The 26,668-nt window shown below is 45.3% G+C and overlaps 1 protein-coding gene across 2 annotated transcripts in view; it reads right to left on the bottom strand.

Annotated features, from left to right (window-relative positions):
• The window catches only part of LOC139265998 (profilin-2-like), a 37,586-nt gene extending 28,808 nt beyond the window's left edge, over positions 1 to 8,778 (bottom strand). Inside the window, exon 1 of one of the 2 annotated variants that reach the window (XM_070883723.1) lies at positions 8,137 to 8,778. In XM_070883723.1, the coding sequence (XP_070739824.1) occupies positions 8,137 to 8,268 (132 nt within the window). In that variant the 5' untranslated portion in view covers positions 8,269 to 8,778. The remainder of the gene's footprint in view (positions 1 to 8,136) is intronic. The other variant, XM_070883722.1, reaches the window with a different exon arrangement.
• Between the last annotated feature and the right edge of the window lie 17,890 nt (positions 8,779 to 26,668).

The following is a 26,668-nucleotide window of genomic DNA, read 5'->3' on the forward strand; positions in this document are numbered from 1 at the left end:
TTGCTCCAGAGTAGCATCAAATACTGCTTTAAAGGCTTTCTAAACAGTTGCCTACCCTTGCTACCATTAAGGGTAGAGTAGCTAGCAGGTTCTACCTCCAGCTTAGCTTTAAGTAAAAGGTAGCAAAGCCATTTCTTGTATCATCTGAAAGTTTACACAATAGGTGGGCGCACAAACCTGGAAGACCACTCCAGTTTGGGCAATCACAAAGCCAACTTATTCAAAACAAGAGCTGCTCTCTTGGCAAAGGAGGAAACTAACCAGTGATTCAAAGTTTACTAAGATTTAACCCTAGAGTTGTCAGGGACCAGGGTATTTTAGTGACAAGCAGTTTTATCCACAATTTGTATTTCCTGTGGCACAAGCATCAGCTTGATTCTACACAAGTATACATGCGCCTTGAACCAAAGTCAATACAAAATAGGTTCATATTCTATGTTTTAAGAGATTGATTGAGGGATAACTACCCTGCTCTTTTAAAAATAGTGCCATGGGATCTATTACACCCACGAGAGCAGACGGGGCCTCGGTTTAACGTCTCATCCAAAGGACAGCACCTCCGATAGTGCAGTGCTCCCTCAGCACTGCACTGGAGTCTCAGCCTAGATTGTGTGTGTGCTCAAGTCCCTGGAGTGGGATTTGAACCCACAATCTTCTGACTCGAGGCGAGAGTGCTACCCACTGAGCCACAGCTGACAAAAGGTCAACAACCTTTGTTCAATTAGAATGAACCCTTGTGTCATCTACCAACTGTAATTTTCTTATTTAAGCCACAAGCCTAAGCAGTAAATTTCTCAAGCACCAATCAGTCTCTTGAATGCTGTACCACAACTCAATGTTTGCACCTGAACTGCTGTTTTTACTCATGTTGCACTAGGAAGGGGAGTCACTAATGACTGTTCCCTTTTGAAAATAGACACCAAGTTGCTGGAGAAATACCAACGATGTCTCCTACAAATCCCCTGGGAGGACAGGCGCATCATCAGCGACAACATTCAGGCCAACATCCCCAGCATTGAAGCACTAACCACACTCGATCAGCTCCACTGGACAGGCCACATAGTTCGCCTGCCAGACTCGAGACTCCCAAAGCGAGTGCTCTACTCGGAGCTCCCTCACAGCAAATGAGCCAAAGGTGGGCAGCGGAAACGCTACAAGGACACCCTCAAAGCCTCCCTGATAAAGTGCGACATCCCCACGACACCTGGGAGTCCCTGGCCCAAGACCGCCCTAAGTGGAGGAAGTGCATCAGAGAGGGCGCTGAACACCGAGTTGCAACGCCAAGAGCGTGCAGAAATCAAGCGCAGACAACAGAAAGAGTGTGCGGCAAAACCAGTCCCACCCACCCCTTCCTTCAACGACTATCTGTCTCACCTACGAGAGTCTGTGGCTCTCGTATTGGACTGTTCAATCACCAAAGAACTCACTTCAGGAGTGGAAGCAAGTCTTGCTCGATTCCAAGGGACTGCCTATGATGATGAAAATAGATGCTGGGACAACCTCTGGCTTTTAACAGCATTCATTTCTTCAGATGAGGAAGTGTTAAAACTCCAGATCAGCCACATTCTGCAATGAAGCAGGCCACAAATGAAGGCCAATGAAACAGCAAGTCTGAGGACCAAAACAAAACTAGATTACATTATTCAGCTCCGCTAAATACCATCAGTAACCACTTTAATAAATTGAAAGTGCCCTTCATAACAACTAAATGGAAGCCAAAAGGAACTTATCACCAAATATATATTCTCCACATGAAGTACTGCATTAGGTAATGAATAGTGCATGACAAGTTGTTACGAATGTGATCAATGTACAATATTTAAGAGTTCAACTGAAATCACCCAGAAAGCCGATAACCAGAAGCAGTGTGGGCGCCAGTAGAGTGAAAAAAAAGACAAGGGAGTGAACCACAGCAGTCCATTAAAACAAATACACAGCCAAGACTGGTAACATTTATGAATAATTGGTTCAGTGGCAGCACTCTTACCTCACGAGTCAAGTCAGGGGTTCAAGCCCCATTCCATGTGAGCACATTATCTAGGCCAACACTAGTGCAGTACTGAGGGCTGCTGCACTGTAGGAGGTTCCATCTTTTGGATGAGACATCTGCCTTTAGGTGGGCCTCAAATAAAAAATCCCATGACATTATTTGAAGAGCAGGCGAAATCTCCTTCTTGGCCAATTTGTATCCATCAGCCAACATTACCAAGATTATCTCATTGCTGTTTGTGGGGCCTTGCTGTTCGCAAATTGGCTGGCAGGTCTCTACGTTACATGACTAAAGTGGTCAGCCGTGGCTCAGTTATGTAGCACTCTCGCCCGAGTCAGGTGTGGATTCAGGTCCCACTCCACAGACTTGAGCACACAAAATCTAGGCTGATCTTCCAATGCGGTGCTGAAGGACTGCTGCACTGTCGGAAGTGCCGTCTTTCGGATGAGACATTAAACAGAGGCCCTCTCTGCTTTCTCAGGTGGACGTAAAAGATCCCATGGCACTATTTCGAAGAACAGGGGAGTTATCCCCGGTGTCAAGGTCAATAGTTATCCCTCAAAAAATCAAAACAAAAATAAAGATAATCTTGTCATTGTCACATTGCTGTTTGTGGGAACTTGCTCTATGCAAAGTGGCTACTGCGTTTCCCACATAACACTGACCACACTCCCAAGTCGTGAAAGGTACTATATAAATGCAAGTCTTTCTTTAAACTTCAAAAGTACTTCATTGGCTGTGAAGCATTTTGGGATGTTCCAAAGTCACAAAAAGGCATTTATAAATGTAAATTTGTTCATTCTTTCCAAACCAAGAACACAGACCTGAGCGGGAGCACCAGCAGCATAAAGGGAGATGCTTAGAAGGCCCAGGAAAGTGTGTGGACCTGAGCAGGAGCACCACCAGTAGCATAAAGGGAGCTGAATGGCGATTCAGAAAAAAAACCAAGGAGTGATGTCAGTGGATAGCTGGTAACTGATGTTCGTAAAGCTCAGTTTTTTTTTTAAAACTTCAAGTTAGGGGCCAGGGTTAAATAGTTTGTTAGTCATAAAGCAGAAGCTTGGAGATTAGTAACTCTTAAAACCATATTAAAATTAGTAACTTATTACTAAAATATAACAATACTATAATTAGTATGTGTTACTAATTTAATAACTTGAAATAGATACATCATAATCTTATGTTTCTGTAAAGTTAGTTATTAGTTGAATAAATAATGGCAGGGCAGGGCAGCTTGGTCCAGTGGAGTGCACATCCTGTGCCATGTGGGAAATCCAGGATGCTTCCCTTATCCTGGACAATCATATGTGCAGGAAGTGTCATCAGATGTAGGAACTTAAGCTCCGGCTTTCAGAGCTTGAGCAGCAGTTGGTATCATTGCGATGCATCCGCAACGCTGAAAGCTTTTCAGGAGGTGGTCACCCTGCAGATAAGGAGTACACAGGCAGAGGGGGAATAGGTGACCGCCAGACAGAAAAGGAGGACCAGGCAGGTAGTGCAGGAGTCCCATGAGTGCATCTCACTTGCAACCAGTATTCTGTTCTGAGTACTGGCAAGAGTAATGGTTCTTCTGGGAAGTACAGCTAAAGCCTAGTCTGCAGCACCATGGGTGGCTCAGAGGAGGGGGAGGCAGCAGGAAGGAGGGGGAGAAGAGTGGAAGAGCAACAGTGGTAAGGGCTTAGATAGTTAGGGGAGCAGATGTGACGCCAGGATGGGATATTGTCTCCTTGGTGCTCGGGTCAAAAATGTCACTGAGCAGCTGCAGAATATTGAGGGGGGGCAGGGGAGGGTGAACAGCCAGAGATGGTGGTGATCCATATTGATACCAACGACAGGTAGAAAGAGGGATGAGGTCCTGCAGGCAGTTTTGAGAGATAGGAAAGATTAAAAAGGACCTCCAAGGGTGAAATCTCTAGGTTACCCCAGTGCCACACACCAGTGAATATAGAAATAGGAGATAGAGCAGATGAATGCATGGCTGGAGAGATGGTGCAGGAGGGAGGGCTTCAGATCCCTGGGGCATTGGGACCAGTTCTGGGGGAGGTTAGGCCTGTATAAGCCAGACTGGTTGCACCTCAACCGGACCAGAACCAATATCCTCACAGGGAAGTTTGCTCATGCTGTTGGGGGAGGGTTTAAATTAATTTGGCAGGGGTTTGGGCACTAGGATTTAACATTAGATAAGGGAAATAAAGTGCTCAAAAAGGATTGAGGGGGGCAGAGAGCACGAAAGAAAGAAATAGTAGGGTATTAACAGAGACCTGGCTCAAGAAAGGGCAGAGTAGATAGAGAAATTGTTTCCATGGCAGAAGGGTCACGAACCAGAGGACACAGATTTAAGCTGATTGGCAAAATAATCAGAGGTGATACAAGAAAAAAACCTTTTTACGCAGCGAGTGGTTAAGATCTGGAATGGACTGCACTTGGATAAGTATATGAAGGGGGAAAAATTGCAGGGCTGCAGGGAAAGGGCAGAGGAGTGGGACTAGCGGAGAGTCAGCTCGGGTTCAACAGGCCAAATGGCCGCCTTCCGTGCTGTAACCATTCTATAACTGCTATGCTAGTCAGTTTGTGCACTTCAATGTTATTAAATGTGGCTAACAAGTAATCTAACATTTACTTAGTGCAGCATGTTTACCATTCATCCAACTGATGGAATACAAGGTTGACAAACTTACTGCAGCATGCATCTTCATGACACTTTAGTATACTGCAGTGTAGATTAAATTAGTTTTGGTTGTGCACAAAAGCTTCAGTTCAAATCGACACTAGTCAAATAAAGCAAGCACTCTTAAAGAAAGTTATATTCCTCTTGCAAGGGTGGTTTAGATAGAGAGCCAAATGTACTGGAGCTGATCAGGAGCCCACTTCTTGGAAACGCAGGCAGGGAGGCCACAACATGCTCTGTAGGCACCAATGCAAGTATCGATTTCAAAAAGGGAGCTCAAGCTGTTACTGAGCTCATTAGCTCTCTCTCCCTCCCCACCTAACTAAGACTGTTCCATACTGCAGCTGTGTAACTTGAACTTTGCTCAGGTATCCAGCATCTATTTGGAATGGGCACAGAACAGATGACCAGCTTTTAAATAAAATGTTAAAACTTGAGCACCTGTGCTCCCCTCCACCAATGTGCCACACCCTCTCACACTGGGAAAATGGCTAGTTCACAACTTCAGTCAGCTCTGGTAGAGTAGATGGAGAGAAACTGATCCCATTGGCAGAAGGGTGGAGAACCAGAGGACACAGATTTAAGGTGATTGGCAAAAGGACCAAAGGCTATACAAGAAAAAAAAACTTCAGTGGTTAGGATCTGGAATGCACCGCCTGAAAGGGTGGTGGAGGCAGACTCGATCACTGCTTTCAAAAGGGAGTTTTCAAAAGGAAGGAAAACATTTTGCAGGGCTACAAGGAAAGGGCAGGGGAGCGAGATGAGCTGAAGTGCTCTTGGAGATCCGGCATGAGCTCAACAGGCCGAATGGCCTTCTTCCGTGCTGTAACCAATGATTCTAACATGTGTTGTATAAACAGGTTAATGCTGAAGCAAATTTGAAGCCAACTCCAAAGCTGTAGCAAGTTTCTATCTGATGAAGCTAACCTCAACTTATTTATCAATCCTGATGTAACGAATTACCGACATTACACCCAGCTAACATCCACAAATAAGCAACTTTGCATGCCAAGCAAAAATATACACAACTACCCTGGCCTTCTGGGTATGAGAACATTTGCAATAAAGCCCAACTGAAGACATGGAGAAAGAAGAGTTGGGAATTGTGGCTAAGAGCACTGAAGGTGATGATGCACTTTTGGGACCTTAACTGGACAGATACTAATAGTGTCTGAATAATAATATCTAGTCTAAGACTTAACTATAGTATTCCACACTGCATCCACAATGGCTTCCCTTTTAATAAACTCCATATGTAATTTTACAAGAAAGCATACATTACTATTGAGGTATACCAGGGAAAACAAATTCAATTTAGAAAATGATCCTTGACTGAACCAAGGAAACCTAGACAACCCAAAAAGTATTGGACCCTTTCCTACTGCAAACAAGATGCTTAAACAATGTTATACTTAGTCTTTACCATATTTGGTGTGATTAAGTGAACCCTGCACTTTCCACAGTTGAGAATGTGTCATAAATGATCCTGCTTATTATTACTACAAGACTCGAAGGTCCTTTGAAATGAACTCTCCCAGAAATTAAGTTAAGCAATGTGATGCGATCATTTTAAAGTTCAAAATATATTTTGACAAAAAAAACAAAGTTTGATTAAAAAAAACAACTATTCATGTATTTCTCTATCAAACTCATGGCACACTACAACCTTTTTGGAGGAAAAGTTTGTGCATTAGGGTTAGGGTGACGTGGAAGACGGCGCCCTCCCACCACAGCTTAGCTGAACTGCAGAGTCATGCCATGCAGGCCTGAGGGAGGGAGGGAGATCAGAAACAAACATCTCTCCAAGCACTAAAAACACAAGAGGAAGCTAGAAAAACCACTTCTGCAATATTAGATGATCTAATCTGCAAAACCGCAAAACGCATAATTCCTAGAGAGAGCTTCATTTAACAGCAATTCTGTGGACACAAGTTGAACAAAGATGGGGTCTCAGCAAAAAAAATAGGGTCGGGCTCAAGTGGGCCTTGACTTTTGGGTATGCTTCAATTTGAATTTAAAGCCTTGCAAAAATAGCTCCTGCACACTCAAAGGCCATGACTACTTTTTATAAAATGTTTTTGCCCCACAGGTGCATCATTTCACAATGTTCCACCATATAACGGTGAAAGAAAGCCATGTTTAGCCTGGACTTTCTGCAGTATTTAAAAAAAGGCAAAAAATAAATTTCAAATATTTCCCTCTCAGCGTGCACGGGGTTCGCAAAACGGCAGAGAAAGGAGCAGCGCCGGCTCTCGTCGCATAATAAAAATTCTTAACCTAGGAGGAATTTATAACCGGAAATCTTCCCTCTACTACACACTGGAAGACTGGCAAGTTCTCTCGAATTTTCCATCAGGGTCGGTGCACAAGGGAGAGAAAAAACCCTCCTTTGGAAGTCGAAAACAATTACCTTTTGACCATGTAGAGGGTTGGTCTCCCTAGAAAAGCAATTGTGTGTAAAATTATATTTAAAAAATAGAAACCGAGGCATAAAATTTAAAAAGCCACACCCCAAGATATTCATCTACAATAGGAAACACTCCATTTTTAAAAAAAAATCACATCTGGCAAATGTTAATTGAATCGATTGAAGAGAAAATTAAGACAAGAAAAGTGGAGTTTCCCCAAACAGACCCTGCTCTCCTTTCTTTTCCAGAGTGCAATGCCCAGAGCCTGAATGACCATGGCATGAAATCAGTGTGGGAGGGAGCCGGCGCCATCTTACAGCCAAAGCCGCTCACACCGGCATGATGGCGAACGAGGCCAGGGACAAGGAGCGGCCTTTTTTCCCCCCCACCTTTTCCCCTCAAATTTAAAATATATTTTCAAAAGGATTCGTATTTTTGTGGTGGGGGGGTACACCTTTTAAACGTGTACAAACAAACCCAGAAGCAGAAGAGGAGGGGGAACGAAATTTAAAAAATATTCCCATCGTCTGCTTCAAGAGGGGAAAAAAAACTTCCCATTCCTCAAATATAAAATATTTATTTTAGGTTTTTTTGTGTGAGGAGGGGGCAGAAGAAACATTTTTAACGAGTATTTTAAAAAAAGAGAAACAAACCTCCCAACGTGCAAAAATAAAACACGGGAAAAAAATCTCGTCTCCTTCAGGAGAAAAAAACTTCCTCCTCAAATATAATTTTTTTTAATAGTTTTAAGAGATAGGGGGTAAATAATTGAGGGGGGAGGGAAAGAAACGTGTAAAAAATGAACCCAGAGAGAGTAAAAAAAACATTGGGGGGGGAAAAAAAATTCTTCAGGAGAAAAAAAAACAGATTTAAGAAAAAACGATTAACGGTAAAAGGCAGAAGGAAAAAAAGTCAAGCAGCAAAAAAAGGTAAATCCAAGCAAAAAATTGTGTTTTAAAAACTACAGATATATAATATATAAAATAAGCCACCCCCAAATGTTTTATTCCTTGCCCCCTCACCACCCCCCCCCCCCCCAAAGCCTGCACCGCCCGCCGCTCTCCCCTTACCGTTATCGCCGAGAGGGCGCCTCCAGGCACCGAGGCCCAGACGTACTTGGAGTCCGTGTAGCCGACAATCGCGGCGTCCTGGCATTGTCCATCGGACATCAGGTTATCCACATAACCGTTCCAGCCAGCCATGGTCGCCTCTTGCAGTCGGGTTCGCAGAAATAATAAGACCGAGGAGGCCAAAAAAAAGGAGGGGGGGGAGGGGAGGTTTAAGGTTTTTTTTTGGCGGGGCAAGGAGGGCAGGCGGGCGGGGATTATTAAAAGACACAGGGAAAGAGAGAGAGAGAGAAAAAAAAGCCTCCCAGCCAACGGATGGTGGTTGGGGGGGGGGGGGATGTGAGGGGGGGCTGCTGGCAAAAAAAACCGTGGAGAAAATAAAATGGTGGTCGGTCAAAGAGAGAGAGAAGGGGGGGGGGGGGTGGTTTTGGGGGAGAAAAACTTCCAGCTGTACAAAGGGGTGGTTTACTCCCCTTGTATTAAATTTAACATACAACGGTTTTTTTTTTAAAGTTCTATATATAATATATATAGTTTTCTCCCCCCCTGTTATTGCTGCTGGCCGGCACCGCTGACGCTCGGTCTGAGTGGGTCGAGGGCGGGCTGGGCTGTCGCTTAAAATGAGGCGAGACAGGAAGGAGAAGGAAAGCAGGGGGGGAGGGGAGGGGGAATTGCGCGTGCCCGCTAAGGGGGGGCTTGCGCGTTCCCGCCCATTGGGGAGATAACGGAGCACACGCGCGGCGGCGGCGGCGGCGATCCACAAGCCAAGCGCAGGTGCATGAGGCGGGAGCGCGCACTGGGACTCAGTGGATGCTTTTTTTCATCAACATTTAGGAATTTTTCTCCACTCGTTACTTTTAATTTTATTGGTTTAACTTTTTGGGGGATTAAATTATTATTGGCTGTGCCCCCTAAAAGGGTGGGTAGGGGTTGGGGTGGGGGGACATGCTTTGCCTCTTAATTGGTGAAAGAAGAGTGAACTTGATTGACTTTGCCCTGGAAAATAGGATTTTCATTTAAGTTTCCTTTTAATTTTTGGTTAAGTTACAGTTCTTATTAGTTGTGCCCCCTTTCAAAAAAGGGGGTGGTGGGGAGGAAGGGGGCATATGCTTAACTTTAAATTGGTGAAAGAAGAGTGAACTAGACTGAGACATCAACATCGCCCTGGAAAATAGGATTTTCATTTCATTTAAGTTACTTTTAATTTTTGATTAAGTTATAGTTCTTATTAGTTGTGCCCCCTTTCAAGAAAGGGGGTGGGGGGCATATGCTTAACTTTAAATTGGTGACAGAAGAGTGAACTAGACTGAGACAGCATCACCCTGGATTTTGATTTAATTTGTTAAGTTTCCTTTTAATTTTTTGTTTAAGTTAAGTTTTTTATTGGTTATGCCCCTTTAAGAAGTAGGTGCATGCTTTTATGATGGCAATTGCCATCAACCACTGCAATAAGAAGAGTGAGCTAGAATGAGAGGGAGAACAGAAGTGCTGGCTGGCCACATGCATACTGGAAAGGGATCATCCTCCCCACGCCTCAAATCCCAATGCACTGCTCCAACCGTAAATACATTATTCAGCAATTGCATTGCTCCTGTAAAGGTTGCACACTCCTAAGTAGAGTATCATAAATAATATGCACTAAAAAAATGTAGCAGTAGCAACTGATTCCCTCACTCCCTTCTGCAGACTTTTATTACAATTATAGGTTGATCCAAAAATGCAAGCAATTGCTTATTTTGCATAACCATGCGTGCAGATATCCTCTTGTGTATATTATACTTAAACATTTTGTTATAATAGCGATGGTAAGCATAACTCAACTGATTATAGAAACACAAACTTTTATAGAGGTGAGTTCCTTTGTAACCATTTATAACACAATATTTCAGATATTGATACACAGAAAGTAATACTTGACTATACATATATGTATGCGCATTGTAGATTATTATATAACTACCTACATATAACTAAGTATCTTAATTATTTCAATTAACTGTCAACTTTGATACATGAAGAACTTCAGCAATTATTATGATCATCCATTATGACCATATTTTTGTAAATATTATTACAAATGGTCAATAAATAGAGAATGTCGGTAGCTGTATAAAACACAATGAGATTTGTTGGACGATGATTTAATACAATGGATAAGGTTGACTCCACAATTCATGAGCAACAAAATATCGTGAGTTATGTTCAATGCCAATATCATATGATTGTTCATCGCTTATTTGTGTTATACTGTAATGTCATTCAGATTAAATCGCTGAATAAAAATATGTAAAGTTTAACTTTGAATGGAAATTGAATTGATAGAGGTTGTTGAGTGACATCTTTATGATATCTTTCGATGAGACGTTAAATCGAGGCCCCGTCTGCTCTCTCAGGTGGACATAAAAGATCCAATGGCACTATTATGCAGAGGAGCAGGGGAGTTATCCCCGATGTGCTGGCCAATATTTATCCCTCAATCAACATCACTAAAACAGATTATCTGGTTATTATCACATTGCTGTTTGTCGGTGCTTGCTGTGCGCAAATTTGCAGCCGCATTTCCTACATTACAACAGTGACTACACTTCAAAAAGTACTTCATTGACTGTAAAGTGCTTTGGGATGACCGGTGGTCGTGAAAGGCGCTATATAATTGCAAGTCTTTTATCTCCAATGGAATAGGAAAATATTTTATAGGCGGTGTTATTGACTCGTGTTACATATCTGCTCAAGTGAAGTTCATGGCACATTGGAAATAAAACTTGATGAGTGTATACATTTTAACCAGATGAAAAGAATTTGAAATGTTCTGTGGCAAATGCATGTCATGATAAGTTATTGTAGCACTTATATGCTGTAATTGCACATTTCATTTATGTATAATTACAGAATATGCAATTGTATTTTCTGTACTTATACATTTTGTAAATTGGTCGTTAGGATAATTTTATTCAAGCAGGTGTAGTATAGATAGTTACACTCCAGGAATGCTGTGTTCTGTATGTACTCAAAAAACAACCAGTTAGTAGATGTATGATTCATAAAAACAGCTTATTGTATGAAATAAGTCTTTGTTTGAATAAGGTTTTTGCAATTTACACTAGTTATACCAATAATGTATTGTGAATATAGTCGAATTATATATTTAATATCTAGTTAAATGTTCTACATGATTAACTTTCTTAATGCATTTGTCCTACAGAGTGTGCAGTTCGATTTATCACTCTCATGTAATTGTCGGCAGGATATACCTCTATGTATCTATGAATAACGCTGCAGGTATAACTTTAACAGTTTAATCATTTCAAATAAGATTGTTTATACCATGCATTTTAATACATGTATTTTGTACTATTGGCCGTAACAATATTAACACTAGCCTCAATTGCAGCTGAGTTGCCTGAATAGAGTGCCTTGTGAATGTGAAATTGCAGCAGAATATAGATTCTTCCCACACGCCTCCAATTTGCATACTAAATTGCGGGTCGAGATGTTAGTGCCACACAAGTGAGGCACTCACACACAAAAAAAAGAAACCCGTCGCGGTGATATTTTATTAAACTATTGTAAGGCTGGTAATCTGTTCCATCTGCAGAGATTGGGAGAAACGTGATTTGCAGGGGGAGGGAGGGCCCGTTGCAGAGGCGGAAGGGTTTCTTTTTGTTTCTTTGCTGATGGTGGATGATGTCAGTGTGCTGAGTCACGCGGGCGCGCTCCCGAGGAAGGGGAAGTGGCTCAAATGCCAAAAGGAGGGGGAGGTAGAAAGGCTTAATGGGGAGTTTTTTCCCCAATGCTGCAAATTAATAAGCTATAACGCGGCTGCTTAATAATCGGATGCATTCCACCGTTTTTGCACTAAATACAGGGGGAAAAGATTGCATGTTTCGCCATGTATAAATGTTTTAAAAAATCTTTGCACCTAAATGAGGCTGATCAAATGCATCTGATTACTTGGAACAAATGTTCTGCAATCTTTATTTTTAAATGCATTGGTAACGTGTTATCCTCACATAATTGCATCTGTTCACGCACGGTTATGCTGTATAAGAATATAGGAGACTTCTTGCCTCTTTCCAAACACTTGCAATAGCATTGAATCATCAGACGGTCCACGTGCGCCAAACAATGAATTGGATTATCCAACTGATTGCAAAAGAAAAGTCCCAGCACTTCAGTGCGGCATTGCACAACAACCCCACGCTCTTTTAATCGCCCAACTTTATTCTTTTTTTGATCCAGGAGAACGATAAATAATGCATTAAATAAGACAGTTTGCTCTCTCCCCCCTCAACTATCCAGCCCATAACCGATTGCAATCCTCAGGCGAAGCCTTTCGGCAAGTCAGAGATAGGAGAACTGGTGCATAAATGAAAGGAAAGCTGTGCAGCAACAGCAGCACAATAATCCTGCTTTATGGAATTTTGGAGATGCTTAGGAAAGTTCATTGGAAATTATTTTAGTTCTGATTTTTCCTTTCATTTAAATTTTCAAAGTACTGTACCATATTTAGCATTTTGTATTTTGAAATCATAATGCAATTCCCTTCGTTAGGGAAGATGAGTTACAGACAATAACCAAAAATTATATAATGGGGGTGACCCCTGAACCCCAAAAATTCTACTGCAGCTCAGTAGGGAGTTTGCATAGTGGCACTTCTATGGCGTCTTATCACATCGATGAAAGGGCTCAAAGTATTTTATACAACGCATTCGTTCCGAGAGTGAAGTAACTCATTTTACGTGTGCGAAATTATGTAAGTAGATGGTATGATTTTTAAATAAACAAACTTTATGCTCCTCCCTTGGCTCTTTAATCCAGTTTTCCTCATTAAAAGAACTCCTGCAACGTTATCTCTGGTGTTCCCAAGGATCTATCCTTGGACCCGCCCCCCTATTTTTCATCTACATGCTGCCCCTTAGCGACATCATCCAAAAACACAGGTACGCTGATGACACCCAGCTCTACCTCGCCCCCACTTCTCTCAACCCATCCACTGTCTCTAAATTGTCAGACTGCTTGTCCGGCATCCAGTACTGGATGAGCAAAAATTTCCTCCAATTGAATATTGGGAAGATCGAAGCCATTGTCTTCGGTCACCACCACAAACTCCGTTCCCTTGCCACCGACTCCAACCCACTCCCTAGCATCTGTCCGCAACCTCAGTGCCATATTTGAGCCTGAAATGAGCTTCCGACCATATATCTGCGCCATAACTAAAACCGCCTATTTCCACCTCTGTACTATTGCCCGTCTCCGCCCTTGCCTCAGCTCATCTGCTGCTGAAACCCTCATCCATGCCTTTGTTATCTCTAGACCTGACTATGCCAATGCACTCCTGACTGGCCTCCAATATTCTACCCTCGCTAAACTTGCGGTCATCCAAAACTTTGGCAGCCTGTGTCCTAACTCGCATCATGTTCCGCTCACCCATCACCCCGAGCTCGCTAACCTACATTGGCTTTAGGTTAAGCAGCGGTTCGATTTTAAAATTCTCATCCTTGCTTTCAAATCCCTCCATGGCCTCGTCCCTCCCTATTTCTGTAATCTCTCCAGCCCCACAACCCCCTGAGATACCTGCGCTCCTCTAATTTTGGCATCTTGAGCATCCCTGATTTTAATTGCTCAACCATTGGTGGCCGTGACTTCAGCTGCGGAGGTCCTAAGATCTGGAATTTCCTCCTTAAACCTCTCCGCCTCTCTTCCTCTCTTTCCTCCTTTAAGACACTCCTTAAAACCTACTTCTTTGACCAAGGTTTTGGTCACCTGTCCTAATTTCTCCTTATGTAGCTCAGTGTCAAATTTTTTGTCTTATAATACGCCTCTGAAGCACCTTGGGACATTTTACTAAGTTAAGGGCGCTATATAAATACAAATAGTTATTAAAAGAATTGAATTACGATTTCTCATCTAAAACATTCTGATTTTCTGTGTTTCAATAGACAGCATACAGTGTATAATAAAATCTGATTTCCTGTGGTGATTTTTGCATCTAGAAGCTTTCACAGAGCTATACATACTTCTACACTGGAAGACAACCATTCCGTTCTCTTCCATTGGAAACAATAGGGGCCATACACAAGGCAACAGATCTCAGCACTGACTGGTCAGTCTGAAATTTGCATGCAAAGGAGAATTTCCATTGTTTCCATATGAGAAGGAACTGCTGACTGGTGTCAAGTTTGAGTGTAAGGAATTGAGTGTAATATCTCCAAGTTTGCGGATGACACTAAACTGGGTGGCGGTGTGAGCTGTGAGGAGGACGCTAAGAGGCTGCAGGGTGACTTGGACAGGTTAGGTGAGTGGGCAAATGCATGGCAGATGAAGTATAATGTAGATAAATGTGAGGTTATCCATTTTGGGGGCAAAAACACGAAGGCAGGATATTATCTGAATGGCGGCAGATTAGGAAAAGGGGAGGTGCAACGAGACCTGGGTGTCATGGTTCATCAGTCACTGAAAGTGGGCATGCAGGTACAGCAGGCGGTGAAGAAGGCAAATGGTATGTTGGCCTTCATAGCTAGAGGATTTGAGTTTAGGAGCAGGGAGGTCTTACTGCAGTTGTACAGGGCCTTAGTGAAGCCTCACCTAGAATATTGTATTCAGTTTTGGTCTCCTAATCTGAGGAAGGACGTTCTTGCTATTGAGGAAGTGCAGCGAAGGTTCACCAGACTGACTACAGGGATGGCTGGACTGTCATATGAGGAGAGACTGGATCAACTGGGCCTTTATTCACTGGAGCTTAGAAGGATGAGAGGGGATCTCATAGAAACGTATAAGATTCTGACGGGACTGGACAGGTTAGATGCGGGAAGAATGTTCCCGATGTTGAAGAAATCCAGAACCAGGAGACGTAGTCTTAGGATAAGGGGTAGGCCATTTAGGACTGAGATGAGAAGAAACTTCTTCACTCAGAGAGTTGTTAACCTATGGAATTCCCTGCTGCAGAAAGTTGTTGATGCCAGTTCATTGGATATATTCAAGAGGGAGTTAGATATGGCTCTTACGGCTAAGGGGATCAAGGGGTATGGAGAGAACGCAGGAAGGGGTACTGAAGGAATGATCAGCCATGATCTTATTGAATGGCGGTGCAGGCTTGAATGGCCTATGTTTCTATGTTTCTAAGTCTTATGCTGATAAGTCTTTTCAAGAAAAATATTCCGCCATAGGTAAATGGGTAAATTTTTGTTGCTGATGAGGTTAACCAAATTATATTTTGTGCAATGTCCTATTAATGTCTCGCAGGCCTAGAAATTCGGGGGTTTAGCAGCGGATGTTAAGGCCCCTTTTGAAGAAAAAATGGTGGCCGTCTTGCTTCCGGCGGGCCCCACGGCGGCCGCCTTTTTGGGTAGGTCGGCAGTGCTGCCGATGCCTGCGCTCGCTGCAGATATTTCGATTAGTCAGTTGGTAACGTCAATGAGTGTGCAATGCTCACTTGACGCACGATCTGCCATTTTTGCCATCGCCACTCCACTTAGCGCCCTCTCAAAATCACGACCAGCTGACCAACCATTCAGCAGCAGGGAGGAGCCTCCGGCAGCGATATCTGAAGGGATCACCAGCAACAACTGACGCGGTTTCTCAGTTCGACTGGCTCTGTGTAACTTTCTGCAACACTTGCAGCTTTCTAAATTTGTTTAAAGTTTCTGAGGTGACAGGGAGTGTTAGTGCAAGTGGTGAACACCTTCATTTTCATTTGAAGGCCTCTGCGCACTTCACTTGCTCACAGTCATGGGGGCTCTACTTACAACCCCCCTCGCGCCTGAGTATCTTTGGGAGAGGGAGTGGAGACAGCGAAGAGGAGGAGATGTTGCGCGCAGAGGAAGGAGGAGGGCAGGAAGCCGTGCCCACTTACAGTCTTCCAAGAGCACTTCACCTACCTCCATTTAAGTGAGGAGCAGTGTATTAGGAGACTCAACTTCACCAAGGAGGTGGTCAGAGAACAATGTTACCTTCTGCATCCTCAGAGCATGGCAACCACAGCTCTTCCAGTGGCCCTCAATTTCTTCACCAACGGATACTTCCAGTCTGCAGCAGGAGACAGCTTAACATGTTGCAGTTCACCGTCCATCGCTGCATCCGGGAGGTCACAGAGGCTCTCTGCTCCAGGGGAAGGGACTACACTGTCTTCTCTCTGAACAACGAGAAGCAGGATAAGTGTGCATGTGGCTTTGGCAGGATAACCAGCTTCCCCATGGTGCAAGGCGCAATCGACTGCACAAATGTGGCTTTACAGGCACCGCATACCAATTTTGAAATATTCTGTAACCACAAAGGCTACCACTCACTTAATGTGCAGTCGTCGTGCGACCATGCACAGTGCATCATGATGGTGAATGCGCACTATCCAGGCAGCAGTCGTGATGCCTTCATCCTGCGTCAGTCCGGTGTGCCAGCAATTGTCCAGCCACCACTTCAAACCCAAGGGTAGCTACTCGGAGACAAGGGCTATCCAATCTACATGTAGCTGAAGACTCTTCGCAACCCCACCACTCGTGCCCATGCTGCCACCAGGGACATCATCGAGCAGACCATCGAGGTGCGCAAGCAATGGTTCTGCTGCCTTGGCCACTCGGGAGGAGCCCTTCCGTACTCGCCAGAGCAGGTGTCCCATTTCGTGGTGGTCTGCTGCATGCTTCACCACTTGGCCATCATGAGGGCCACCAGGGATTGCGGGATCACCTTGCAGGAGGAGGAGAAGGCAGGCAGCAAATCACGAACAGCCCATCATCAGACTCCGATTCCAATGAAAGAAATCCCAGTTCCCCGTTGCTCACCACATCCCCATCATACCATCCCTCTGTCACAGAACATCACCATGACCTCCTAGGCACAAAGCTGAATTGAGAGCTACCACAAAACACATATTCCAAACAAAAATCATAAATTTATCAGAATCCAATCAACATTACAATATTAACTAATCACCCTTGTGCGTTCCCTTAGTCCCTGAAATTCGTGTGCCTTTGCCTACTCTAGTGTTCCTACGCTGTGGTCCTCCACTGGTGGAAGGCTGCTGACATTCAGTGGGGGAACAGTACAGATTGCCTTGTAGGATGACCTCAAGCAGCTATGGACCTGGAAGACCCGGCTGTAGGCTGCACCACCTTGGCATGGATAGCAGAAGTCTGGCATGGCTGGCTTACAGGCAACGGCAAGGGCAATGGCAGTAGTGGGAGTAGGAATGCTGTCATCCTGCGAGATGACACCAGGTTCTTCCTCCACAGACCCATTGCCACTCCCATCGGGCAGAACCTCAGCATTCCTAACAATCTGTTGGCATTGTACCTAGCATAACTTTGTGCATGCCCATCACCCTTCTTCTGAAGACCGTCCCATTGAGGTCATTATCTGAGTTGAATGTAGCAGAACTCGTGCGTGAACGTGCCATCCGGGGATCTGGCCTCCAAGCTACCCTTTTCCCTTGCCTTGCTGCAGCCCACTCGTGCCCGGTGCCTCACCATGTGCAGATCCCGCTGCGGAATACAAAAGGGCAGAAAACGCTAGTGGGAGTTGTGTACAAACAGCAGTAGTGAGGTTGGGGACAGCATCAAACAAGAAATTAGGGATGCGTGCAATAAAGGTACAGCAGTTATCATGGGCGACTTTAATCTACATATAGATTGGGCTAACTAAACTGGTAGCAATACAGTGGAGGAGCATTTTCTGGAATGTATTAGGGATGGTTTTCTGGACCAATATGTCGAGGAACCAACTAGAGGGCTGATCATCCTCGACTGGGTGATGTGTAATGAGAAAGGACTCATTAGCAATCTTGTTGTGAGAGGTCCGTTGGGGAAGAGTGATCATAATATGGTAGAATTCTTTATTAAGATGGAGAGTGACACAGTTAATTCAGAGACTAGGGTCCTGAACTTAAGGAAAGGTGACTTTGATGGTATGAGATGTGAATTGGCTAGGATAGACTGGCGAATGATACTTAAAGGGTTGACGGTGGATAGGCAATGGCAAACATTTAAAGATCACATGAATGAACTTCAACAATTGTACATCCCTGTCTGGAGTAAAAATAAAACGGGGAAGGTGGCTCAACCGTGGCTAACAAGGGAACTTAAGGATAGTGTTAAATCCAAGGAAGAGGCATATAAATTGTCCAGAAAAAGCAGCAAACCTGAGGACTGGGAGAAATTTAGAATTCAGCAGAGGAGGACAAGGGGTTTAATTAAGAGGGGGAAAATAGAGTATGAGAGGAAGCTTGCTGGGAACATAAAAACTGACTGCAAAAGCTTCAATAAATATGTGAAGAGAAAAAGATTAGTGAAGACAAACGTAGGTCCCTTGCAGTCGGATTCAGGTGAATTTATAATGGGGAACAAAGAAATGGCAGACCAGTTGAACAAATACTTTGGTTCTGTCTTCACATTGTGTTAGGTAAATTGATAGGATTGAAGGCCGATAAATCCCCGGGGCCTGCATCCCAGAGTACTTAAAAAAGTGGCCCTAGAAATAGTGGATGCATTGGTGATCATTTTCCAACAGTCTATCAACTCTGGATCAGTTCCTATGGACTGGAGGGTAGCTAATGCAACACCACTTTTTAAAAAAGGAGGGAGAGAGAAAACGGGTAATTATAGACCGGTTAGCCTGAGATCAGTAGTGGGAAAAATGTTGGAATCAATTATTAAAGATGAAATAGCAGCGCATTTGGAAAGCAGTGACAGGATCGTTCCAAGTCAGCATGGATTTATGAAAGGGAAATCATGCTTGACAAATCTTCTGAAATTTTTTGAGGATGTAACTAGTAGAGTGGACAAGGGAGAACTAGTGGATGTGGTGTATTTGGACTTTCAAAAGGCTTTTGACAAGGTCTCACACAAGAGATTGGTGTGCAAATTTAAAGCACATGTTATTGGGGGCAATGTACTGACGTGGATAGAAAACTGGTTGGCAGACAGGAAGCAGAGAGCTGGGATAAACGGGTCCTTTTTAGAATGGCAGGCAATGACTAGTGGGGTGCCGCAGGGCTCAGTGCTGGGACCCCAGCTATTTACAATATACATTAATGATTTAGTTGAAGGAATTGAGGTAATATCTCCAAGTTTGCAGATGACACTAAACTGGGTGGCGGTGTGAGCTGTGAGGAGGATGCTAAGAGGCTGCAGAGTGACTTGGACAGGTTAGGGGAGTCGGCAAATGCAAGGCAGATGCAGTATAATGTAGATAAATGTGAGGTTATCCACTTTGGTGGCAAAAACGAAGGCAGAATATTATCTGAATGGCGGTAAATTTGGAAAAGGGGAGGTGCAACGAGACCTGAGTGTCATGGTACATAAGTCATTGAAAGTTGGCATGCAAGTACAGCAGGCAGTGAAGAAGGCAAATGGTATGTTTGCCTTCATAGCTAGGAGATTTGAGTATAGGAGCAGGGAGGTCTTACTGCAGTTGTACAGGGCCTTGGTGAGATCTCACCTGGAATATCGTGTTCACTTTTGGTCTCTTAATCTGAGGAAGGACGTTCTTGCTATTGAGGGAGTGCAGCGAAAGTTCATCAGCGACTGATTCCCGGGATGGCTGGACTGACATACGAGGAGAGACTGGATCGGCTGGGCCTGTATTCACTGGCGTTTAGAAGAATGAGAGGGGATCTCATAGAAACATATAAAATTCTGATGGGACTGGACAGGTTAGATGCAGGAAGAATGTTCCTGATGTTGGGGAAATCCAGAACTAGGGGACACAGTCTAAAGATAAGGGGTAAGCCATTTAGGACTGAGATGAGGAGAAACTTCTTCATCAGAGAATTGTTAACCTGTGGAATTCTCTACCGCAAAGAGTTGTTGATGCCAGATCATTGGATATATTCAAGAGGGAGTTAGATATGGCCCTTACGGCTAAAAGGATCAAGGGGTATGGAGAGAAAGCAGGAAAGTGGTACTGAGGTGAATGATCAACCATGATCTTATTGAATGGTGGTGCAGGCTCGAGGGGCCGAATGGCCTACTGCTGCACCTATTTTCTATGTTTCTATCTATACACCCTCCAAATGCCGTGCAGTGCCAGTTTCTGAGCTGGTGTCAGCAAGTGTCAGATGCAGTGACGGTGCCGTCTTCTTCTTGTCCTCCATCACTCTCCTCCACAATATCAAACACAGGCTGTGTTGGTGGCACTTCTTGGGTACCTGAAAGCAGAAAGGCACAAGGGTCGGGTTGTGGTAAGGAGAGGGAGGAAAGCAAGGCACTCATGCCTACACCATCAGCAGCTTGTAAGTGAGAAGAGTTTGTGGGACAAGGGGGAAGTGGGATGTGAAAACAAGGATTAGAAACGACCATACCGTCATTATCAGCAATGGCTTCAACTTCTCCCATTGACATGCCCTCTGTCACTGCCCCTCCAAGCACAAATTCCTCCAGGTCACTGAGCTTCTGTATTGCAGCATGGCTCTTCCACCTCCCCATCCCCCCCATCTGCTGCTCATCCCTCTTGTTCTGTGCCACCTATGCCTGCAAGAGAGAGGGATGTGTGTCAGTGAGTGTAGTGCAGTGCGTTTGGGTGATGTGCCTGCCATAGTTGAATAGCTGTCAGTGTGTGTAAGGTGTGAGATGTGAGTGTTGCAGCAGTGGTAAGGTTTTTTAGGGTGAAGTGAAGCCCTGTTTGTGAGGTCTGAGTGGTGATAGCTAGCGATTGTTGGTAGGCGATTGATGGGGGTGTGGTGCATTGAGCAGTGTGTGAGGCTTGTGGTGCAGATGGTGGGATATGGCATTTTCTAAAGCCTTCACTCACTTTGACCCACCTGTGTGAGGTCATTAAACCTTTCTCGGCACTGGATCTACATCCTTTGAGACCACGCTGACGGTCATGACCGAGTTAGCTTTCTCCTTCCAGAGCCTTCTGCAAGTGGCCTTGGATGGCTTCCTGCCACCCTGCGGGAACAGGACAACCTGCTTGCTTTGAACAGCCACGAGCAAGGCCTCCAGTGCAGTATCAGAGAACTTTCGTGCCCGCTCCCTTGGTCGCTGAATCATGGCTTCAGTCAGACTGACAATGAGGTGCTGCTGCAACAAATCGTCTTATCAACAAGAGCAGACATTGACGATGAGATTCAACACTGCCTCAGTTGGGTCTACCTTATCCATGATCAGCCTGCGTCTGTGCACATACAAGAGTGTTCGAAGACCAGACCTCAAATCCACCACCAAGCTCATGATCTACAGGGCTGTAGTAATACCCATCCTCCTGTATGGCCAGTGTGCCAGTGCAGCCTTCGGCCGCCTGAGGTAAAGAGTGTTTGAAGACCAGGCCCTCAAACTGCCAGGGCTGTAGGGCTGTAGTAATACCCGCCCTCCTGTATGGCTCAGAGACATGGACCATGTACAGTAGACACCTCAAGTCGCTGGAGAAATATCACCAGCGATATCTCCACAAGATCCCCTGGGAGGATAGATGCACCAACGTTAGCATCCTTGACCAGGCCCTGAAGGTACTGGAGTGCATCATCACCCCCGTCAACCAAATTTTAATTTGATTTTATGATTAAAGTTTAATTTGTTTAATTTGCTGGTTTTACTGCCCCCCCCACCCCCTGCCCCTTTTAGCCAGGTGGCACTTGTATAATTTCTGTTTTTAGTGCCCTAAACCCCCTCCTGCAAAAAAAAAGCTCTGAAAATTTTTTATTTTTGAGTGTGACCCCCCCCCCCCCCTTGCAGGGGGCATTTGTTTAAAGTGCACAACTAAAATAGTTGAACTGGTAATGTGTGGTGTGATTGTTAAACCTTTGATAATAAACCAACTAGTTCTTAATAGCAATGTGTTGCTATGAATAAAATTATAGAGCTGCTGCAAGGTGGCCATTAACCAGTCCAGGCAGTGGGCGGTCGAGGGGGTCGTTCAGCCTGACTGCCTGCCTCTCTTCTGCGGTTACATCCGAGCCAGGGTGTCCCTGGAGATGGAGCACGTGGTGTCCATCAGTATGCTCGTGGCCTTCCGCGAGAGTTGCCCATTGAAAGGACTGGAGTACATCATTAACCCCAACAACCAAATTTTAATTTGATTTAAGTTTCCTTTAAAGTTTTATTTGCAAATTTGTGGGTTCTAGTGCCCTTATCAAAGGGGTCACTTGATTTATAGTTATGCTTAAAATAGTTGTAGAGCTGTTGCATTATGAGTGGTTCAGCCAGCCACATGATGTTTACAAGACTCAATAAAACCCCAGTCAGTTGGGTCTACCTTATCCACGATGAGCCTGCGTCTGTGCACATACAAGAGTGTTCGAAGACCAGGCCCTCAAATCCACCACCAAGCTCATGGTCTACAGGGCTGTAGTAATACCCGCCCTCCTGTATGGCTCAGAGACATGGACCATGTACAGTAGACACCTCAAGTCGCTGGAGAAATACCACCAACGATGTCTCCGCAAGATCCTTACAAATCCCCTGGGAGGACAGATGCACTAACATTAGCATCCTTGACCAGGCCAACATCCCCAGCATTGAAGCACTGAACATACTTGATCAGCTTCACTGGGCAGGCCACATAGTCCACATGCCAGACACAAGACTCCCAAAGCAAGTGCTCTACTCGGAACTCCTTCACGGCAAACGAGCCAAAGGTGGGCAGAGGAAACGTTACAGGGACACCCTCAAAGCCTCCATGATAAAGTGCAACATCCCCACTGCCACCTGGGAGTCCCTGGCCAAAGATCACCCTAAGTGGAGGAAATGTATCCGGGAGGGCGCTGAGCACCTCGAGTCTCATCGCCGAGAGCATGCAGAAATCAAGCGCAGGCAGCAGAAAGAGCGTGTGGCAAACCAGTCCCACCCATCCCTTCCCTCAACGACTGTCTGTCCCACCTGTGACAGGGACTGTGGTTTTGGACTGTTCAGCCACCTAAGGACTCATTTTAAGAGTGGAAGCAAGTCTTCCTCGATTCCGAGGGACTGCCTATGATGATGCAGTTGTGAGCCTAATGGATGAACTGGTAATGTGTAGTGAGATTGTTAAACCTTTGTTAATAAACCAATTAATTCTTAATAGCAATATGTTGCTATGAATTCTTATGCAAAGAACCCAGGAAGCAGATACATTGCAACAGTGTGTTTATTATTTCATCGTTGGGCTTTCTGCCCTGAAGGGAAATACTTAAAGCTCCCGTTTCCTTACTGCGGTCTGCTCCACCCTATAGATGAATGGATCGTATAATTTTAACTTGTTCTATAACAAGATATATCCTTTGATGTGGTAGCATTTTAACCTTTTCAAGTGATTCAGTACTGCCAACTAAAACATATCATTTAACTTTATAAAGCACTTAACGTCTTTCTACAAGTCATAAGATTAGACAGTGAAATATTACTTTAATGTTGCTTTAAGATGCATGTCAAAGTCAGTTTTTATTTCATGTAATTTTTCACTACCTCCGTATCACACGTAGTGGTGTCAATGATCACAAGAACGAAACGTTAGTAAATTTGTGCAGCAGTGGGGAAATAGACAGGGGAGGAACATTTCATCCATTACAGTGATGGTGTCAGAAACATCCAACAAATTAGTCCAGCTATTCATAGTTACGAAGAAGCAATGTTTGAAAAATCACTTTTAAATCGGTCATGAGTAATTATGTTAGTTTCCCCCAATTTCAGGCCTTTTGCCGGCTGTGGCTTCTGTTGCCTAGGACCTAAGCTCTGGAACTTCCTCCCTAAAGCTCTCCGCCTCTCTACCTCACTCTCCTCCTTTAAGATGCTCCTTAAAACTTACCCTTTTGACCAAGCTTTTGGTCGCCCTGTCCTAATATCTCCTTATGTGGTCTGGTGTCAAATTGTGTTTCATAATCACTCCTGTGAAGCGCCTTGGGACGTTTTACTACATTAACAGTACAATAGCGGCTGTAGTAATACCTGCCCTCCTGTATGGATCAGAGACATGGACCATGTACAATAGGCACCTCAAGTTGCTGGAGAACTACCACCAAGGGTGTCTTCACAAGATCCTACAAATCCCCTGGGAGGACAGATGCACCACCGTTAGCGTCTTCGACCAGGCCAACATCACCAGCATTGAAGCACTGAGCACACTTGATCAGCACCACTGGGAAGGCCACATCGTTCGCATGACAGACACGAGACTCCCAAAGCAAGCGCTCTACTCGGATCTCCTTCACGGCAAATGAGCCAAAGGTGAGCAGAGGAAACGTTACAGGGACACCCACAAAGCCTCCCTGAAAAAGTGCAACACCCCCACTGACACCTGGGTGTCCTTGGCCAAAGAACACCCTAAGTGGAGGGCGCTGAGCACCTCGAGTCTCATCGCCGAGAGCATGCAGAAATCAAGCGCAGGCAGCGGAAAGAGCGTGCGGAAAACCAGTCCCACCCACCCTTTCCCTCAATGACTATCTGTCCTACCTGTGACAGGGACTGTGGCTCTCGTATTGGACTGTTCAGCCACCTAAGGATTCATTTTAAGAGTGGAAGCAAGTCTTCCTCGATTCCGAGGGACTGCCTATGATGATAAATGCAAGTTATTTTTAAGAATTTCACTTTCTAAGAAAAAAGTTGTTTTTTTGTGCTAGTAAGTGCACCCACAAAATCCCTCTACTTCTTCACTACCACTGAAGTCCAACGCAAGAAATCATTCACTGATGACGGATGTAGACTAGGATGACCATACATCCGTGTTTTCTGGGGACATTTCCCGGATGAGGGACTGTGTCCAGGGGTAAATAATATCCACGGAAGAGTCCCCAGTTCAGGAAACTCGTTCCCGAATGTGCACGGATTCAAATCAGGAGCCACGTGACCCCGCGCTACCCAACGGGTGGTCATTAAAGTGGGCGGGACTTGTGGCGGGATGGGTTACGATTGATGGGAGGGATGTCAATCTCCTGTTTTCAACCAGTAGAAGGGGTGGACTCACTGAGGGACTTTAATTTATGAAGAGACAGCTCTCCATGGCCGCAGTACGCCTGCTCCGACCCCCCCACCCCCCGCATCCCCGGGTAGTACTGGCAAACAAGGAAATGTAACGAACGGAACTGCCATCAGCACCCAAACAATAGTGTGTGGGATTGCTGACCACAGCTAAATGTATTGAAATGCCTTTGAATGTACTGTACAGATTTTTTTATAAATAAAGTATATTTTGAAATTTAAAAAAAAGTCCTGTGAAATTCGGGTGAAAAGAAATCGGCCCTGGAGCCAAAATATGTCCGGTATCGGCGGGGGCCAATGCTAACCGGCCTAACGAGTGGTGGCTGGAGCCGGGGTGTGTGGCTGTCGTGGGAGCCGGATCAGTGCGCGTTCCGTCGCCTCGGATGGTGTGGGCGAGTGCGGAGCTGTGAGACTGTGACGACCCAGATGTGATGGCGCACATGATGAGCGATGTCGCAGCTTCCATTGCAGGACAGGCGGAAGCGACCCAACATCTTAGTGCTGCAACAGAAGTTCAGAGTGCTCTCATGCAGTCTCTGCTTGGTGCCATCCAAGCTCTGTCTGCTCACATGCAGTCTCGGTGTGATGCCACCTAAGCTCAGGTACTCCCAGCCTGAGGCCACCCACGCTCAGACTGCTCTCATGCAGTGTCAGCGTGATGCCACCCAAACTCACACCACTGTCACGCCGTCTCAGCTTGAAGCCACACAAACTCTAACTGCTGCCATCGTGGCTGGGCTACCCACCATCAACCGGAGCTTGTAGGGTGTCGCGGCTGGGCAGCAATCTGTGCACCCAACAAATTGGTGGGAGTGCTGAGACACCGCCCCGAGGGAATGGGTCAGTGGAGCAGGACCCTGCTGTCCTCTCTCAGGATGACAGCATTCCTCTTCTCACCACTGCCACTCCACCATTGTCCTTGCACGCTGCCTGTGAGCCATCTAGTCCAGACCACTGCCCATGCGGAGGTGGTGCAGCCTACAGCCGGGCCATCTAGGTCCAGAACTGCTCGAGGTCGTCCTGGGGTATGGAGAGAAAGCAGGAATGGGGTACTGAAGTTGCATGATCAGCCATGATCATATTGAATGGTGGTGCAGCCTCAAAGGGCCGAATGGCCTACTCCTGCACCTAGTTTCTATGTAAGGCCATCTGCAGTCTCCCGCACTGAAAGTCAGCAGCCTTCCACCTGCCATGCTGCAGACACATGGGGGAGCACTTCGGTAGGAGCACGAGAATTGGAAAAGCCACACGAAAGACAGGCACTAAGGGTTGGATTTTCCAGTGATGTCCGCCTCTGTTTTCACCCCGGAGGGGTGGCAATGGCGGAGGTGAGCTCTTCTGGGCAGGCGGCCAGCTTTCAGCGCTCCGCAGGCGGGGGGGGGGGGTATCTGGTGGGCCGGTTTTGCGGAGGTGCTGAGCAGTACCACCCAGAAGGGTTGAGCCGGTGTGCAACGTGCCTGGTTGCGACACCAGCTTGCTGGTGGACTCCTGTCTGACCCGCAGCGCAACCCTGCTGGGACCACATGTGAAAACGGGCGGTCCAAACTATACCGGCTGCAGTGAGGTCAGTAATGTCCATCGCAAACAAATGTGCGGTTTTTTACGATTTATGTTGTGGTGGCGTGGGCTATGGATTGGGAATGTATTTGGTGGTTTTC

Source organism: Pristiophorus japonicus, chromosome 6 (assembly GCF_044704955.1).
Source record: "Pristiophorus japonicus isolate sPriJap1 chromosome 6, sPriJap1.hap1, whole genome shotgun sequence".
Lineage (NCBI taxonomy): Eukaryota > Metazoa > Chordata > Chondrichthyes > Pristiophoridae > Pristiophorus > Pristiophorus japonicus.